Source organism: Cavia porcellus, unplaced genomic scaffold (genome assembly GCF_034190915.1).
Source record: "Cavia porcellus strain 051 isolate PalLab524CR breed Dunkin Hartley unplaced genomic scaffold, mCavPor4.1 scaffold_30, whole genome shotgun sequence".
NCBI lineage: Eukaryota > Metazoa > Chordata > Mammalia > Rodentia > Caviidae > Cavia > Cavia porcellus.
Genome location: NW_026947513.1, coordinates 32,112,299 through 32,130,382, shown reverse-complemented (window position 1 = coordinate 32,130,382; position 18,084 = coordinate 32,112,299). Strand labels below are relative to the sequence as shown.

The 18,084-nt window shown below is 35.0% G+C and overlaps 1 protein-coding gene across 7 annotated transcripts in view; it reads right to left on the bottom strand.

The window, feature by feature from the left end:
* Positions 1 to 321: 321 nt before the first annotated feature.
* Positions 322 to 18,084, bottom strand: part of Exoc1 (exocyst complex component 1) — a 59,236-nt gene continuing 41,473 nt past the window's right edge. For all 7 annotated transcript variants that reach the window (XM_013154445.3, XM_013154447.3, XM_003471675.5 and 4 more), the window contains 7 exons: positions 17,548 to 17,655; positions 16,177 to 16,253; positions 15,436 to 15,664; positions 13,444 to 13,627; positions 4,745 to 4,944; positions 2,519 to 2,713; positions 322 to 983 (listed from right to left, as the gene is read on the bottom strand). In XM_013154445.3, the coding sequence (XP_013009899.2) occupies positions 831 to 983; positions 2,519 to 2,713; positions 4,745 to 4,944; positions 13,444 to 13,627; positions 15,436 to 15,664; positions 16,177 to 16,253; positions 17,548 to 17,655 (1,146 nt within the window). In that variant the 3' untranslated portion in view covers positions 322 to 830. The remainder of the gene's footprint in view (positions 984 to 2,518; positions 2,714 to 4,744; positions 4,945 to 13,443; positions 13,628 to 15,435; positions 15,665 to 16,176; positions 16,254 to 17,547; positions 17,656 to 18,084) is intronic.

Here is an 18,084-nt window from a genome sequence, read left to right as displayed (position 1 = left end):
ACAAAAACCAAATATAACTTTTTGGATTGTGAGGAAAACTAGAAAGAGGATTACAATACTTGGATGATTGAACTCGATACTTGGGTTTACAATAGATGGCCGTTCTTTTTGAGCTAAGAGGGAATCTTGGTGTTTTAACTTGTATTTCTGTAATAGCTAGCAATGCTGAACAGTTCTTCGTGTATTTCTTGGCCATGTTAGTACCTTTCTTATTACTATACTTTCTAAGGGTTTTGTGGTACACAGACTTGCATTTAATTTTTATGTAGTGATTATGCAAGGAATTGTTTTTGTATACAAGAGAGCATAAAAAAGTAAAAATTAAAAAAAATTTCAGATTTATTACTAGAATCACATAATTCACAAAATCTAACTTTACAACTGATTAGCTCACAGCTCCTTTATCAATTTACATGTTTATTAGTGGGAAAAAATTCTGTACAATGCCTTAGTAGTTCCATGATTTGTGAGGAATAGAGATGTAGTGAATACTGAAGAATTCTCAAGGTATTATACATGTAGAACAAACACTCTCAAACACAAGAAGCTAGCCAACAAAAGACAATTTCCTGTTCAGTCACTGAAAAACGCTAATAGCATTTTATCATGAGATAAATGTTCTAAGTTAGCATACAACCTATTAAACAAATAAAATGGCCACATAGGTTGGTACTTGGACACTTAAATATTTGTAGTACAATACTATTTATCTTACATTTAATAACACAAAAATAGGGAAATCTAGGTTCTCCCAGCAGTTGTCTGATTTTTTATATAGAGTCTGAAATACCAAGAGTGGTTTATTTATCTTTTTTTTTCTTGCAAAGGCTTCAGTGGGACTGTGCAATGCTGGAGCAATAATCCAGAATATCCTGAATAGTAAATTCCATTGTGATACCGGATCCAGGGTAACATCGAGCTATCAAGCCTTCAAAGTGCTTGTACTGGCGTATAAATTCATCTTGCATGGAGTGCCACACTACCTATTATTAAAAGGAAAATAAAAGCCATTAAGCTACACATGGAAATAACTCATAATCAAGTATGGACAAAGAATGCCAAGACATACAGTCTCAGAACTCTGCACAGCACCATAGTCAGGAACATGCACTCTGGACCCAGAATCCTGAGTCCTACTTAAATGACTTGTGACTTCAAATATATCACGTCAGTGTTTTGTGACTCAAGTAAGCAGGGTATTAATAATAATACTTTCCTCCTTAGTTTCTTGTGAGGGTTAAATGAGAGCATATGTCAAAGAGCTCAGAACAGTCTTTGCCACAAATAAGCACTCACTGTATTTTGGTTATTAATATATTTACTCCAATATTCAACATGGATATGGATATATACAATTATGTATGCAAGTAAGGCTAATGATTAAATGAAAGGCAACTGTTTAGATTCCATTTCAGATAAAAGTTTAAATTTTTCTTTATCTAAAATTAATGATAAAAAAACACTCCCTTAACCCTGTGGAGGATTCTAAGACAATCCAGACCTGTTGTAATCAAGAAATAGAGACTATTGTGTAGGTATTAATTTAGTAATAGAGACTACTGTGTAGGTATTAATTTAGTAATAGAGACTACTGTGTAGGGCATATTGTACTAATCTAGTAATAGATACTATTGGTTAGGTCATATAGTACTAATCTAGTAATAGAGACTACTGTGTATATAACTATCAGAACAGGTATACATCAACGTAACAGCTTACATTTATTGACGCCTACTCTTAGTTGATACTATTTCTCCCATCTAGACTGCCACTCCCCCACTTTCCTTATTAAAATATTATCTGACTTTCAGAAGCTAACGCAAATACAATATCCTGCAAGAGGCTTTCTATGATGTTGAAATCACAATTATTCCTACTCATCTTTGGGCCTTTTGGCACAATCTATAAAGATTAATGGATGAAGACAGGGTTTGTATCTGGCTCCACCACTCACATGTAAGAGACCTTCTTGCATTACTCCATTTCTCTTAGCTCCGGTTTCCTTATGGGTAAGATAAATGGCAGTAACAGTAACAGTAGTGTCCACAGAAGACAGGGTCATTTCCAATTTTCAAATAAGGAAAATGAGGCTCAAAGAGGCTAAGTAACTCGCCAAGAGTCATGCAGCTTAATCTGGACCAGACTATGAGCTTGTTTCTAACCACAATCCTGACTCAAAACCTCTCCATTCTACTAAATTATATTCCATTTTCCTATTCTAAAATCCAATATTGTAGCAAACAAAAACAAACCCAGCCAAAGAGAAACAACTTACATAATTCTTTACTACAATAAAACAGAAATATGGTCTATATGGAATTTCTCTCTTGCTCTGTATATCTAGAGGGCTATTTTTTTTTTTTTTTTTTGTCTTTTTTCATTTTTATCGGTACCGGGGATCGAACGACCGCCTGGCTTGCAAGGCAGGTGCTTACGCCGCTGAGCTAAATCCCCAGCCCCTTAGAGGGCTATTTTGAATATATCTTCAAGCCACAATGGTTCAAAGAGTGAAACATACCTGCAGTAAGTTCTCCTCTTCACATAAATGTTTATCAACCTTCTTGTAGAGATTATCTAGACCTTTTTTCACTTCCTTTCCAGGATATTCTTTAATAACTTTCCGAAGTTCTTGTTTGTTAAATGCAAGTTGGTAACTTACTTCCTCCTCTCTTATACCCTGTGCGACACGAGCTTCAACACCTTCAAAGAAATGCTTCAAGGAAATAAAAAGAAATACTGGGTAAGAAATACTTTTATTATCCCTTCAATTTAAAAAATCAAATTATAAAGCAGTATATATTCACTGTATAAAAACTGGACGAAAAAGTATAAAGTAACAGTCAGCTATTACACTAATCAGAGATAATCACTTTAAACATTTTAGATTTCTTTCTAATTTTCTGAAGTGAGTTCACAAATTGAAACTTAATTTCCTATGTTGTGTTTTTCATTTATTGCTATTTAGATGCTGGGGACTGAACCAGTGCTTCACATATAATGGGCATGCACTCTACCACTGAGCTACACACTTTGTGCTCCTAAGTACATATTTTAATCCACTTTCATCCACTGACTAAATCACAACTTAGGTATGTATTCATTCCTCACAAATTGGGTAACTATTATTTTCTTTTCTTGAGAGTTGTCAAAATCCAGTCATCTTTTAAAGAACCTATCATAAATACAGTTGTCATAAATATTTTTTTGTATGTACACATGCCTTTCCAGCATAATTTCTATAACTGTATCTACTTAGTTGAGGAATACAACTATTCTGAAGATCTCCATATGCATAAATTGCTTTTCAATTAACTTATCTTTCTGTCAGGGGTGTATGAGATTGCTACTTTATATTATCATTTTTAAAACAAGTTGCCACAGTGAAAAACAGGTTTGTCATTTTAATTATTTGGCTATAAATGAAAATTATTTGTTTACAAACATTGATTACTGATTCAGGACTCCTGCCAACTTATATGTTGGTACTGGTACTTTACTGATTTTAACAAGATCTTTGTATTAAATATACTGACATATTATTTAAAATATCCTTCTCAGGTTATTTTAGGTATAGTTGTGTCTTTTTAATATGTAGTTTTATTGCTTGGCATGCTTACATTTGAGCACTACACAATGTAATTTAATACCAAAAAGTCCAATAAGCTTCTTGTTACTTTTCAAGAAAAATGTATTTCTTTATTATTATTTTTCATTCAATTATTTTTTGCCAGGTTTATTCCTACTGCTTTAAAATTTCTGCTTCTGTAGCAGCTTTTAATTACTTGGTAGTGTGATGCAGTAAATAAGCTGATTTTTGGTATCTTTGATTCTCACTATTTTATCATAAACTAGTAATTTCAAACATATACAGGCCATGACAATCTTGACTCTCCCTTTTTCATTACTATTTGTTTTAGGTCTTATGGCACTAGCCAGAGCTACAAAAATAATGTTAAATAATAGAGGATCTAGTGATGTTTCTACTTCAAATCTGATTTAAAGGAAATATTGCTGTTATATTTACATATCATGTAGACTTTCTGCATGAGACATGACATTTTTATCTGATTAGAGTACCTGCTCTTAAGTTTGAAGGAACTTCTAAGGAATTGGTTCTGCATTTAAGTGTCTCCCAGATTTCTTTGAATTGTTGACAGATATACGTCCTTTACTTGACTCTAATTTTGAATTAAAAGCTTATTTAGGGTAACTTTACATTGTGGACAAAGAAGGATCTATTTAAACTCCTGCTATATTTCAAAAGTTCTCTAAAGCCATGCCTTATTAACTTTAATTGCTAAATTTGCTCTGGGAAAGGATGTAAATAAGGAAAAAAAGAGAGGAAAAGGCAATTTACAAAACAAAGTTTGGCTTCACTTTTGCCTTGATAAAGTTTCTGAAATCCTCACCTGCCGTAGGTATAAAGGTTGGTCTTGTGGGAGACAGAAAAACCCCAGCCTATGTCCCTCTAGCTTTGCAATTTAAAACCAGTATGACAACAGGCAAGTTCATTTACTTTGTTTCTTTATCTGTAAAAGGGTAGTTACTACTATCTTAGCTTAATCATTTTTTACTAAAAATTACAAAGAAAGTGTACAAAGGGCATCTAGCAGTGTCTGGCACCCTGGCAGCTCCCCAAACCTAGTCGCTCCTTCCTCCTCCCCAGCGTCAGTGCAGCAGCAAGCCTGTGGTAACCGTATGGCAACAGACAAACACAGGTTCAAAACCAAGAAAAATGTATTACATTTAGTTTTTCAAGAGGTTGTCCTAACGAGTAAATGACGTAAGACTGAAGGTGATCAGTGTACTTTTGTTTGGCTTCTTTTTTTTCAGCTTCTAGACATGAGATTTTCAAACGTGAAAGTGTTGCAAAAATATGGTGAAAGTTTTCCATCATAACCACATCTCTTGGGGTCTTCTGGCTTTCGTTTGCTACTTTTTCGACTATAATTAAAGCAGAAAAAATAAAGTAACATCTCTGACATGAGTATGATCATAGTGATGTAGTTTTTTTTTCATTTGTAAGTTTAAGAATTAAGCATATTTCTACACCAAATAATATACAGCACATTGGAGGGTCTGTATAGCCATCTGAACAAATCAGGTTACTGTAAAACAGTTGCATATACATATACAAGTTCAAAATATAGAAAGGTAACTTTTTAAATTAACAAGGAAATAATGAATTATTTCAAAATATGTTAGGACAACCAGCTGATCCTTTTGAATACACTAAAGTTGGTTCACTATTTTGTATCTTTCAGCTAAATTCTAAATTGCTCAAATACTTAAAATGTAAAAAATCATAAATTATAAATACAATAATAAGTGCCAAAGAAAATATAGCTAATTAAAATAATATTATAATAGCATGTAATTTGATGAAAACCTTAAGATTCACACAAACTCTTGTACACAATTATTCCATTTCTAGTAATTTACCTTAAGGAAATTTGAAAGTATACAAAGAAATATAAACTGGAAACAAACTAATATGTACAGTAGAGTTGACAAGTAAATAATGATACACAGAAGACTATGCAGTTATTAAAAATGCTTACGGTCATCTGTTGTAACTGACTAGATAGAGAACAGTATTACAGAATCCAGCATCTTCCAAAACAGCGCAACATAAGATAAAAATTTTAGACTAAAGAACACACAAGCTATGTGCACAAATATGAGAGAATGACACACTGAAAAATTTGGAAGAACGAAAGTTAAATATTATCTCTGCACAATGAAATTACAAATAATCTATTTTCTTTTTAAAATTTATTTTCTGATTCTTTTGGTACACTCAATAGACTGATTTTATTACAGAATCACACAAAGCAAAGCTATTTTAAACTTTAAAAGAAAAATAAATCATACAAATACCTAATCATGAAATCTCTTTTCTCTAGACTTGGTTTCACTGAGAATGTTAATGAAATAGATGATTCCATTTTCCTTCTATTTTTCAGCTTTAAAAATTCCTAAGTATATGTAATCAGAGTAGTTACTTCAAATTAAATTAACATGTCCATACTGTTTCTAACTTACCTACAGGATCTGATAAAGGAAGATATAGTTACAGTCTTATTGTACTACTCTGCCTTGTATAATATGAAAACCAAGGCCTAAAAATGTGAATTGATTTGTTCAAAATGTATGGTTGTAACTGATTTGTTAAACTGGCCTGTCACGTCCAGAACACTCTTAAAATGTTGATGCAGTATGGGATGTCACTTTTCTGTGTTTTAAAAAAAATTTCAGTTTTGCATAGTGACAAGTCCTGATGAGTCTTCAAATACAAGTGGTTCTTTTTCTTTTTTTAATTTTATTTAAAAGGAAAAAGAGAAGAAACAAAACAAAACAAAGCAGTGTAAGGGTACAAGTAATACAGAACTACAAAAAAAAAAAAAAAAACCAGTAAGAAATCACCAGTTAATAGATATTACTGGTGTTAATAGTTAATACATATTATCATCTTAGAGATAGTTGCTCAAATCACAGTATCAAAGCATACAAAGTGGACATTCAAACAGTGAGACTGCAAACAGTTGTGTTCAATGATCTAACCAAAAACATTAGTATGGTCAGCTATTTAACACCCCTAAACACACTTGCTGTTGTATCATTTAGAGCTTTTTTTTTTCCCCCTCTTTTTTACAACAAAATTTACACATTTTGGATTTTATTACTCCTTAGTTCTTATTACTTTTTTTGGGGGGGGGGAGAATAAAGTCAAATATGGCAAAACAAAGCTGTCAGTCAAAACCAAGGATAGACATAGCACATGATGTAAAACAGAGTACAAGGTTATCAACAATGGTTATCAACAATGTCTCTTGTTTCCTTAAAAAGAATTGTCTATCTCATTAGATATTATAAAGTTGAACAAAACAGTAGAAAACAAGACCAATAAAACTTAAGCATTGTAAACATTACAGGACTTCCAAAGGAGACAATAGTCAAACCAGAATGGGCATCTTAGTGAATCTTATTGCCTTCAAAGTAGTTGCCTATACCCTCAAACTTGATACTATCATACAGAATGGAACAGAGTCTAATCAGTCAAAACAAGATAGTGGGAGTATTACAGGACTTCAAAACAAGTTAATAGGAAATCAAAAACAGTTACTATTATATATCCTGCTAATTTTTAAAATTTTTCCCCTTAATTAAAAAAACATAAAAAATAACTAAATAATTTTTTAATGAATAAGGGAGAGATTGAGATAAAACAGGACATAACTATATAACAATACAAGTCAAAGCATGACTGTTGCAGCAACCTAGTGCTTCACCACCAAATAACCCGACTTAATAGTAATCATAGTGTCTTTTTCCTTGAAATATTTGAATAAAACTTCATATACTATAGCTTCAAATATTTCCATATCAAGAAGCCCAGAATAAAGCCTTTCCAATTAATAAGTGAAAACTTTATAAGGCTTCAAGGCCACATAATGGGGAATCATGATTACCACATATTTTTATATATTTGAATCATTACTTACATTAGGGAAACTATTCGGTATTCATACATGTGAGATTGATTTATTTCACTTATGAGTATGGTCTCAAGCTGTGCCCATTTATTGATAAATATCTCAATGTGATCCTTCTTTATAGCTGAATAATACTCCATTGTATAGAAATACCACAACTTTTTTATCCATTTCTCAGTTGATGGTCACTTGGGTTGTTTCCAAGATCTGGCAATTACAAATTGTGCTGCACATATATAGGTGCACATAGGTGCACATATATCACTGTGGTATGATGCTTTCAGTTCTTCTGGGAATATGCCTAGAAGTGGAATAGCTGGAATAAATGGGACTTCCAATCTCAGCTTTTTGAGAAATCTCCAGACTGACCTCCACAAAGGCTGCACCAGTCTACACTCCCACCAACAGTGTAGGAGAGTTCCTTTTTCCCCACAGCCTCTCCAGCATTTGTTGTTGTTGGTTTTCTTGATCCTGGCCATTCTTTCAGGAGTGAGATGGTATCTCAGTGTGGTTTTAATTTGCATTTCTCTAATGACCAATGACGATGAACATTTTTTCATGTATTTATTTGCCATTTGCATTTCTTCATCTGAGAAGTATGTATTCATCTCAGATGCCCATTTTTGGATTGGATCTTTGAATTTTGGGAGTCTGAGTTTTTTTAATTCTTTATATGTTTTAGACAAGAGTCCCTTGTTTGAGAGAGAGTTCACTAAAATCTTTTCCCAGTTTGTGGGTTTTCTTTTCACTATGCTGGAGACTTCTTTTGACATGCAGAAACTTTTAAATAAGAAGTGGTCCCAGTTATTGATTCTGGGAAGTATTTCCCGTGCGGTTTGAGTCCTGTTCATGAATTTTCTACCTACTCTTATGTCTTCAAGGTTTCTACCCAATTTGTCTTCCAATAGATTTAGTGTTTCTGTTTTGATATTCAGATCTTTGACCCATTTAGATTTTAATTTAGTACATGGTGATAGACATGGGTCTAGATTTAGTTTTCGGCAAATGGAAGGCCAGTTTTTCCAGCACCATTTATTAAAGAGACTGTCGTTCTTCCAGTGAACCTGCTTGGCTCCTTTATCAAAGATAAGGTGGTTGAGTGTGTTTGTAGTTGTGGTTGTCTCTTCTCATCTATTCCATTGATCTTCGGCTCTGTTTTGATTCCAATACCATGTTGATTTTACTACTGTTGCTTTGTCTTATAACTTCAAGTCAGGGATTGTGATGCCTCCTGCCTTGCCTTTGCTGCTTAGAATTGCCTTTGCTATTCTAGGTCTCTCTGGTTCCAGATGAAATTTAGGAGTGATTTCTCTAGATCTATAAGGTATGTTGATGGTATTTTTATTGGGATTGCATTGAATCTGTATAACAGATTTGGGAGAATGGCCATTTTCACAATGTTTGTTCTTCCTATCCATGAGCAAGGGATGTCTTTCCATTTTCTGAGATCATCTTCAATTTCCTTTTTCAGTGTATTATAATTTTCACTGTATAAGTCTTTCACTTCTTTCATAAGAGTAATTCCTAAATATTTCATTTTTTTGCTTGCTAATGTGAAGAGTGCAGTTTATCTTATTTCCCTCTCTATGATTTTGTTGTTCGTGTATAGGAATGCTATTGATTTCTGAGTATTGATTTTGTATCCAGCCACATTACTGAATTTATTGTATCTAAGAGTCTTTCAATGGAGTTTAGGGGGTCTTCTATGTAGAGTATCATGTCATCAGCAAACAATGATAATTTAACTTCTTCTTTTCCTATCTTTACCCCTTTTATTTCTCTTTCTTGCCTAATTGCTCTGGCTAGTACTTCCAGTACTATATTAAATAGGAGTGGTGATAAAGGACATCCTTGTCTTGTGCCTGATTTTAAAGTAAAGGCTTTCAATTTTTGGCCATTTAGTATGATGCTGGCTGTTGGTTTGTCATAAATGGCCTTTATTATATTGAGGTTAAGACCATCTATTCCAATTTTGTGTAAAGTTCTTATCATGAGTAAATGTTGGACCTTATCGAAGGCTTTTTCTGCATCTATAGAAATGATCACGTGATTCTTATTTTTGGCTTTATTGATATGGTGGATTACATTTATTGATTTACGTATGTTGAACAATCCTTGCATTCCTGGGATGAATCCCACTTGGTCATGGTGTATAATCTTCTTTATGATTTGCTGGATCCTATTTGCCAATATTTTATTGAGGATTTTTGCATCTGTGTTCATTAGGGAGATCGGTCTATAGTTCTCTTTTTTAGTTGGGTCTGTCTCAGGTTTTGGTACTAGAGTAATATTTGCTTCCAGGAATGACTTAGGAAGGATTGCTTCCCTTTCAATTTCATTGAATAGTTTGAGGAGTGTCGGCATTAGGTCTTCTTTGTATTTCTTGTAGAATTCTGCAGTGAATCCATCTGGGCCTGGGCTCTTCTTTGTAGGTAAGGACTTAATTACATTTTTAATTTCATTAACAGAGATTGGGTTATTCAACAGTTTTACATCCTCTTGATCTAGCTTTGGTACTTCATATGTTTCTAAGAATCTGTCTATTTCTTCTGTGTTATCAAACTTTTGAGAGTAGAGGTTTTCGAAATAGGTGTTGATGATCTTCTGTATTTCTATTGGGTCTGTAGTGATTTCACCTTTTTCATTTCTTATTGCATGAATTTGAGCTTTTTCTTCCCTTTTTTAAAATAAGGTTGGCTAGGGGCTTATTGATTTTATTTATTCTTTCAAAGAACCAACTCTTTGATTCGTTGATTCTTCGGATTGTTTTCTTAGTCTCTATTGCATTGATTTCTGCTGATTTTTATAATTTCCTCTCTTCTTTTGGCTTTGGGCTTGACTTGCTCTTCTTTTTCTAGTTGTTCGAGGTGTAGCATCAAGTTATTTATTTGTATTCGTTCCGCTTTCCTGATGTGGGAACTCAGTTCAATAAATTTTCCTCTCAGCACGGCTTTCATTGTATCCCACAAATTCCGGTGTTGTATCTGCATTTTCATTTTCTTTTAGGTATTGTTTAATTTCTTCTGTGACCCATTGATTACTCAAGAGTGTGTTATTCAGTTTCCATGTGTTTGCGGGATTTTTGCAGTATCTTTTATCACTAATTTCTAATTTCAGAGCGCTATGATCCGATAACATGCTAGGGATGATTTCAACTCTTTTGCATTTGTTTAAATATGTTCTGTGAGCTAATATATGGTCTATTTTAGAGAATGATCCATGGACTGCTGAGAAGAATGTGTATTCTGATGTTGTTGGGTGGAACATTCTGTATATGTCTATCAAATCCATTTGTTCGCAGGTGTGATTCAGTTCTGTTATTTCTTTGCTCATTTTCTGTCTGGTTGATCTGTCCCTTGGAGTCAATGGCATATTAAGGTCTCCTGTTACAATTGTGTTACTCATAATTTGAGTTTTCATTTCTGTTAATAGTTGTTTTATATAACTGGGTGCTCTGGAGTTTGGTGCGTATATATTTAAGATAGTTATCTCTTCCTTTTGGAGTTTTCCCCTTAGGAGTATGTAGTGACCTTCTTTGTCCTTTATGGTCATTGTTGGTTTAAAGTTCACATTGTCTGCAAACAGAATGGCTACTCCTGCCTTTTTTTGGATTCCTGCTGCATGAAGAATTGTTTTCCATCCTTTGACTTTCAGTCTGTGAGTATCTTTGTGGGTTAGATGGGTTTCCTGTAAACAGCATATGGTTGGATTTTGTTTCTTGATCCATTCTGCTAGTCTGTTTCTTTTGGTTGGTGCATTGAGACCATTTACATTAATGGTTATTACTGTGAAATGTTGGTTAATTGTAGGAATCTTATCTCTCTGCTGTTGCATCTTTATCTTTCTGTTCTGTTTAATTATTTGCTTTGCCTAGTGGTTTTTTCCTTTGTGTATCTAAACTGTCTTTCAATATTTTTTGCAGGGTTGGTTTGGTGTTCATGAAGTTCTTCAGCTGTTCTTTGTCATGGAAGTATCGTATTTCACCATCTATTTTAAATGATAGTTTTGCAGCATATATCAGTCTAGGTTGGAAATCATTTTGCTTTAGGATCTGGAATACTTCACTCCATGCTCTTCTTGACTTTATTGTTTGTGATGAGAGGTCTGCTGTGATTCTGATACGTTTTCCTTTATAAGTGATCTGTCTTTTCTCTCTGACAGCTTTTAATAATCTATTCTTGTGTTGGATTTCTGGGATGGTGATTATTATATGTCTGGGTGTAGTTTTATTTTGATTATGACTATTTGGAGTTCTATATGCTTCACTGATCCTGATGTCGGTTTCTGATCTCATGCTTGGGAAATTTTCAGCTATTACTTCTCTAAATATCTTGACATCCTTTATGTTGTCTCCTTCTTTTTTATTAATCCCTATCATTCTTATGTTATTTTTCTTTGCATCGTCTTGCAGTTGTTGAATTGTTGTTTCCTGATTCCTTGTTATTTTTAAAAGATCTTTCTTTTCCTGTTCACTAGCTGCAATCCTGTCTTCAAGGTCTGAAATCTATCTTCACTTTCATTAAGGTGGTTTTTACAACTTTCAGTGGATTTTTTTATTTCTTGTATATCTCTGTGCATCTGCATTATGTATTGTTTGTTTCTTATATTGCTCATCTAGGAATTCTATGTTTTTGTTTAGTTCCTCCAATTTTTAAACTGTGTTTTCTTTAGATATATTCAGGATCTCTTTCATTTTCAGATCTTTCAATTCAGATCTTTTATCATTTCTTCTTTTACCTGGGAGATTATTTCGAGTTTGAATTTCTTTAAAGCTTCCTGGAGTTACTTGTTAATTTCAGTAGCTATTGTGTCCGATATTTGAGGTGAATGGCATATATTTTCTTCTATATACATTGCTCCTAGGTTTCTTGAGATGGGCTGGAGGTTTGAGATTGCAATTTGGTCTTTCGTTTTGTCATTTTCCTATATTTCTGTGTTTCAAGTGTGTTACCCCAAGCCACTGGGCCTGCAAAACCAATGGCCCTCCTCTGCCTGTGCAGAACTCTGCAGTTCCAGATAAGCTGGGCCTCAGGGACACTGTGCGCCCACCTGCCCGTTGGAAGCTCCACAGCTCTCCAAGCACAGCTGGGTTGCGGAGGCAGATGTAGCCGCCTCAAACCCACCTCTCCACTTCACTGCACCTGTAAGCCTGGAGAGGGTCCCAAACAGTCTGGGCTTTGGGCAGAGTGTGCTGACCACTCACCACAGGCCATGGTGCCTCTGGAACCTGCGATCCTCCCCTCCTTGCTGAGATATCCACAGTTCTCCAGACACACAGGGAGGCTGATGCAGGTGCCCCAGATCCACCCAGCCCCTCCTCTGCACACCGATGATGAGGTGCGGGAGTCCCAAACAGGCTAGGCTCAGGGGATAGCGTGCGCCCGCCTACTTGTTGGAAGCTCCACAGTTCTCCAAGTGCAGCCAGGATGGAGAGGCGGATGTAGAGGCCTCAAACCCACTTCTCCACTTCACTGCACCTGGAAGCCTGGAGGGTCCCAAACAGTCTGGGCTTTGGGCAGAGTGTGCTGAGCACTCATCACTGGCCACGGTGCCTCTGGAACCTGCAATCCTCCCCTGCTTGCTGAGATATCCACAGTCCTCCAGACACACAGGGAGGCTGATGCAGGCACCCCAGATCCGCCCAGCCCCTCCTCTCCATACAAGTGGTTCTTAATAACACAGGTTTATGTACTATTTATTTTTCAAATTTAAGACACCTTTAATATCAGAAAAACCTAAAAGAGACTATATAGAATGTGGAAAATAAGGAACATACCTTTTGACCTAGAAACAATGAAAATGCCACAATTCTTTTTTTTTTTTTAAACTTTTTATCGGTACCAGGGATCAAACTCATGACCGCCTGCTTGCAAGGCAGGCACTTATGCCACTGAGCTAAATCCCTAGTCCCCACGCCACAATTCTTAAGAACATAATAAAAGCTTACCATTAACAAATACTCCTCTGATAAGTTTGGTATATGCTTTATCTAGATCTCCACGACGCTCAGCATTTTTAAAGATTGATTCTGCGAGTCCAGCAAATTCTTCAAATTCCGCAACAAATGGAAGAATTCCTACTTTACTCTTCTTTGAGATCTTTACTTCTTCCATTTGTCTTATTTGGTTACTCTGCAATTAGGCAGAAACGAGGGGGAAGAAATGGCCAAGAAATTTAGAAATTACATACAATTATGATCAAATGCATCTATCATGGAGGTGGGACACTATACCCAGAACGTCTGGATAATGTTTTTGAGATATTTAAGACAGAGCCTCGCTATGCAGTCCAGGCTGGCCTTGAACTCAGTAGAGAGCTAAGGCTGGCCTTGAACTCATGGCAATCCTCCTGCCTCAGCGCCTCAGCCTCCTCAGCCCTGGGATTATAGCTGTGTGCCACCATGCTCAGCTTGGATGATGTTTTACAATTTGAACTGCTGAAGGCAAATAACAGCAAAAGTACTTAGAAAAATGAATCAACTATTATCTAAAAACACTTCTAATGTTTTATCTTAAAAACACAAGGAAAAATTACTTAAAGATAATAATTATGAACTTCAAGTCTTTCTTCAAAGTAAAAAACAATCATGTATATTTCTTACTTTTATTTTTATTTTTTTGCCTTTTTCCTTTTTATCGGTACCGGGGATCGAACTCACGACTGCCTGCTTGCAAGGCAGGCGCTTATGCTGCTGAGCTAAATTTCCAGCCCCCAATCATGTATATTTCTATCATTTATGAAAGATGAGGATGAAAGATTGCCCATTTTGAGTTAAACAAGAGCAGATACCAGACCACATATATACAGGCTCTTTCCAAATGATTTCTAGTTGACGGATGTAAGGCCAAGTTTCAGACCCACACACCCAGGGCAGAACAGGCATTTCTGTAATGGATTTCCACTAGTTTGCAGATATTAGTTGCTGATGTGAAACTGTTCCAACAAAGTTCTTATGCATAACTGTGACAAAGTACAAAGCAGAAGTTTCACATAGGCAGAATGCAGACATCTGGGCTCAAAAAAGACCTATGGATTTAATTAGGGTCCTATGTAATTTTCAGGGGATCTAAATCTACTCACAGTATGAGTTAAACTGCCAAATCATTTTAATTTCCTAAAATTTCATTGTATTGAAGTTTTCAGTATAACTTGAGAACCATATGAAATATGGATTAGAAAAATCATTATTTTGAGATGTATTAGTGTAAGAAAGCTTTATGAGTACTGTCAAGCATTTCATTTTCTCTTTTCTAACAATCTGTTCCATCAGTAGAGGGTCTTGGCTTTGTGTTTGGCTGGGTTTGACCAGCAGCTCCATCACTATTTTACTATTCATGAAACTAACTTCACATCTTGAAGTATTTTCCTCCTGGGGTGGGGTTGTGAGGATAGGCCCAATAAGTAGATTTATTAATGAACTGAAAGTTTTCTTAATAATCTGGCGCAGCTCAATTTATACCTACAAATTGACCAAACTCTAACAGACAATAAAAAAATTAATAGTTCTTTTCAAAAGGAAAGAAAATGGTCATTTTTAGAAGTTATGTGGAAAATGTATACTTAAAGCAACATGATTGTTGAAATCAAGTTAATTTTCTTATTAGAATATATGAAAAGAATTATGACAAGAAATCCAAACACTGGCTTCATTTGCTTCATTAAATCAGCAAACTGTGATAACAGTTATCCAGGGTGTGTTAAGTAAGTGCTGCCATTGTATCACCCACTCCAGAATTGCCAAAACTCAAAGCAGAGAAGGCAACTGAGCCAGCATAATGCCACCCAACTGTTGACACAGGTTGGGGCCAACAATTTGTTTTCAAGGGTTTAGGGGAGGGAACACTATATTCCCTAAAGAAAGCTGCAGATCCCTTGACTTAAATATATTTATTACATTTATTTTTAAAGTAATTATTAGAATCTTTATTTTAAAACTTACAATGCACTTGTCAAAGTTCCTTTTGACAGTCACCAAAACATTTCCCAGTGTAGTACTGAGAAAAGAAGCAGGGTCCACATTCTGTGCAGTCCATACATGATGACTCATTTTGACCAGCATGTACAGAGAATTAAAGCTGTCGATTTTGTCTCCTAGTGCAATTAGGCTACTCAGGTCTGGCTCAATACAGCGGAATATTTTAATCATCATTTGGCGAATCATATCTCTCCTGTTCAGAAAACATACAGAACATATAAAGTTATTACACACTTCAAGTGAATTTGCCTTTAATTTTAACCTACTATAGTGCATATAAAATGCCTTAAACTTGATATTCTAATTTACAACATCCAAATAAAGTGACATCCTATAGCAGTTTTCCAAGATAAAAAATTTTTATTGAAAATAAGATTTATCACTTAAATTAAGCTTTATGTCATTTGTAAAGTTTAGTCCTGATATATGCTTTGTGATTTCTAAGAAATATAGAATTGAAAGGTTACTCCAATCAGCAAACCTTAGAACTGCAGGAATCTTCTGTGACCATTGGAGAGGAGTTGAAAAGCCACACGACAGGACCATTTTTAATCCAATCAAACATTCTTAATGAGATGGTGGGCATTTACATTTTTGGTGGATGTTTCTAGGCTACTGAGAATCATCTGGACACCTCTGTGAGCAGTACTTCTCTGTGATTCCTTTCAATGTTTTCCAAAATAAACAACAATAACAAATACATACTCTGATGAAACAGGGAGTGGCGTGCCAGAATTATGTTGCCGTGATAATGTTACTCCGTCCAAATCCTCTGCTTCAGTCTGCAAAAATCATTCAGGCACTTTACATAATAAAAGACCAACAATTTGACTAGTTTATATAGCAAAGCCTGCTCAGTCCTAAAATGCCTAGGAGAGAATATATTATAAAAAATAATTTTTCATGGTAGTATTATAAAACAACCACTTATTATACAGTTTAAGAATGTTTATGAAATGTTCGGTGTCAGATCTTAGCTGGCATTATTGTGCTGAGAAATTATATTTATGTGAGTGCACGTGACAGGCAGGAAGGGGGAGGAAGGGTGCGGAAGGCTAGAAAGGCATGTATTGGGAATGCAAAGGAGGCTTGACAAAACCCAGAAAATATCCAAAAACAAGTTTTAAAAAAGAACTTAAACAGTCTAATAAAATTTTAGTATTTAAAAGTATGCTATCAAAAATTCTTACAGAAGCCAAGTAAGCAAATTTATTACCACCATCAGCAGCAATGAAATCCCAGCCCTTTCTTTCTGGTCTTTCTGAGACAGGGTTTCGCCTCGGAGTTCAGGCTGGCCTTCAATTTACTTTGTAGCCTAGGCTGGCCTCAAACTCACAGCTGCCCTCCTGCCTCTGTCACTGGAGTGCTGGGATACAAGCATGCACCATCACACCCTGCTCCAACCATTTCTAGTAACAATGAATTTTAATTTAGGACTGCGTTTTGTATGTTGGTTGTTAACTTAAAAATCACCCTAGTGCTTGCCTCGTGTGTATGAGGGCACTGATTTCATCCCCAGTATCACAAAAACAAAAACAATATACCCCAACAACAACAAACTGTATTTTCAGTTTATTTGCATTGTGGTTTAAAATTTTTCAAAATATTCTAGAAATAGCTCTTAATTTTCTTCTTTTACATTTTTGACATCCAAAGGCCATGCTGAATAGGTACCATCCGGGGGATTAAATAATTGATTGAAGGTCTCTAGTTAGGTAGTGACACAACCATAAAATAAATCCAAAGTCAGATCCAAGGCCTTTTCTCTTTTCCTACCACAGTATATTAACTTTTTTTCTCTGGTAAGTACTATAATGTTAAAATTGCCTTTTGAATAAGGTTCTTTATAAAGTTAACTCAGACATTTGCCCCCTTGCTAATTTAGAAAATATTCAGGCTTAAACCATTCTGGAATATCAGATGCTCAAATCCCAGCTATCATTGTTTTAATTAGTTTGTATGACAAAATGTTTTGAAGATCTTTACACTGTAAATTCTCTCCTGTTTTATGATATGTTATTCAGGTTAATTATATTACAGGCCATAACTACTAGTCGAGATAAATTTGAGCCATACCATGGTTCCAGACATACTCTGATGTTGCTGCAGTTTGAAAAATTTACTTATGAAGTCCTGTTCTGCCAGACATAGGGGCTCCAGTTCACTTAGTACCTGCTCAAAGATCTAAGGAAAACCAAAATGATTCTATAATGAAGGAACTGTACCAAATAAATAAGTAACATTTCATCTTTAATTTACTCTTCTGCAGGGACTACAGAGCTATAATCTCAATTATCTCCGTCCATAGATCTATAATCTCAACAGAATCCCAAAGACAAACTCTTCCAAGACTGGCAGGCTAATACAGTGTTTATTATTAAAGTTCTATTGGACCATACAACACACTTAAAATAAAACTTAGACTTTTACTTTAAATCTGTAACACAAAGACTTTTAAAACTTGATACACAGTGTGGAAACTGTTAAGCTGTTATCTCCTCTTTGTGCCTGCTTAAACAACTTTGATTTGAGATGGAAACATTTTATGATTCGTAAAAATAAACATTAACAAAACTTTTATGTTATTTAATTGAAAATTCACATTTTAGTTGT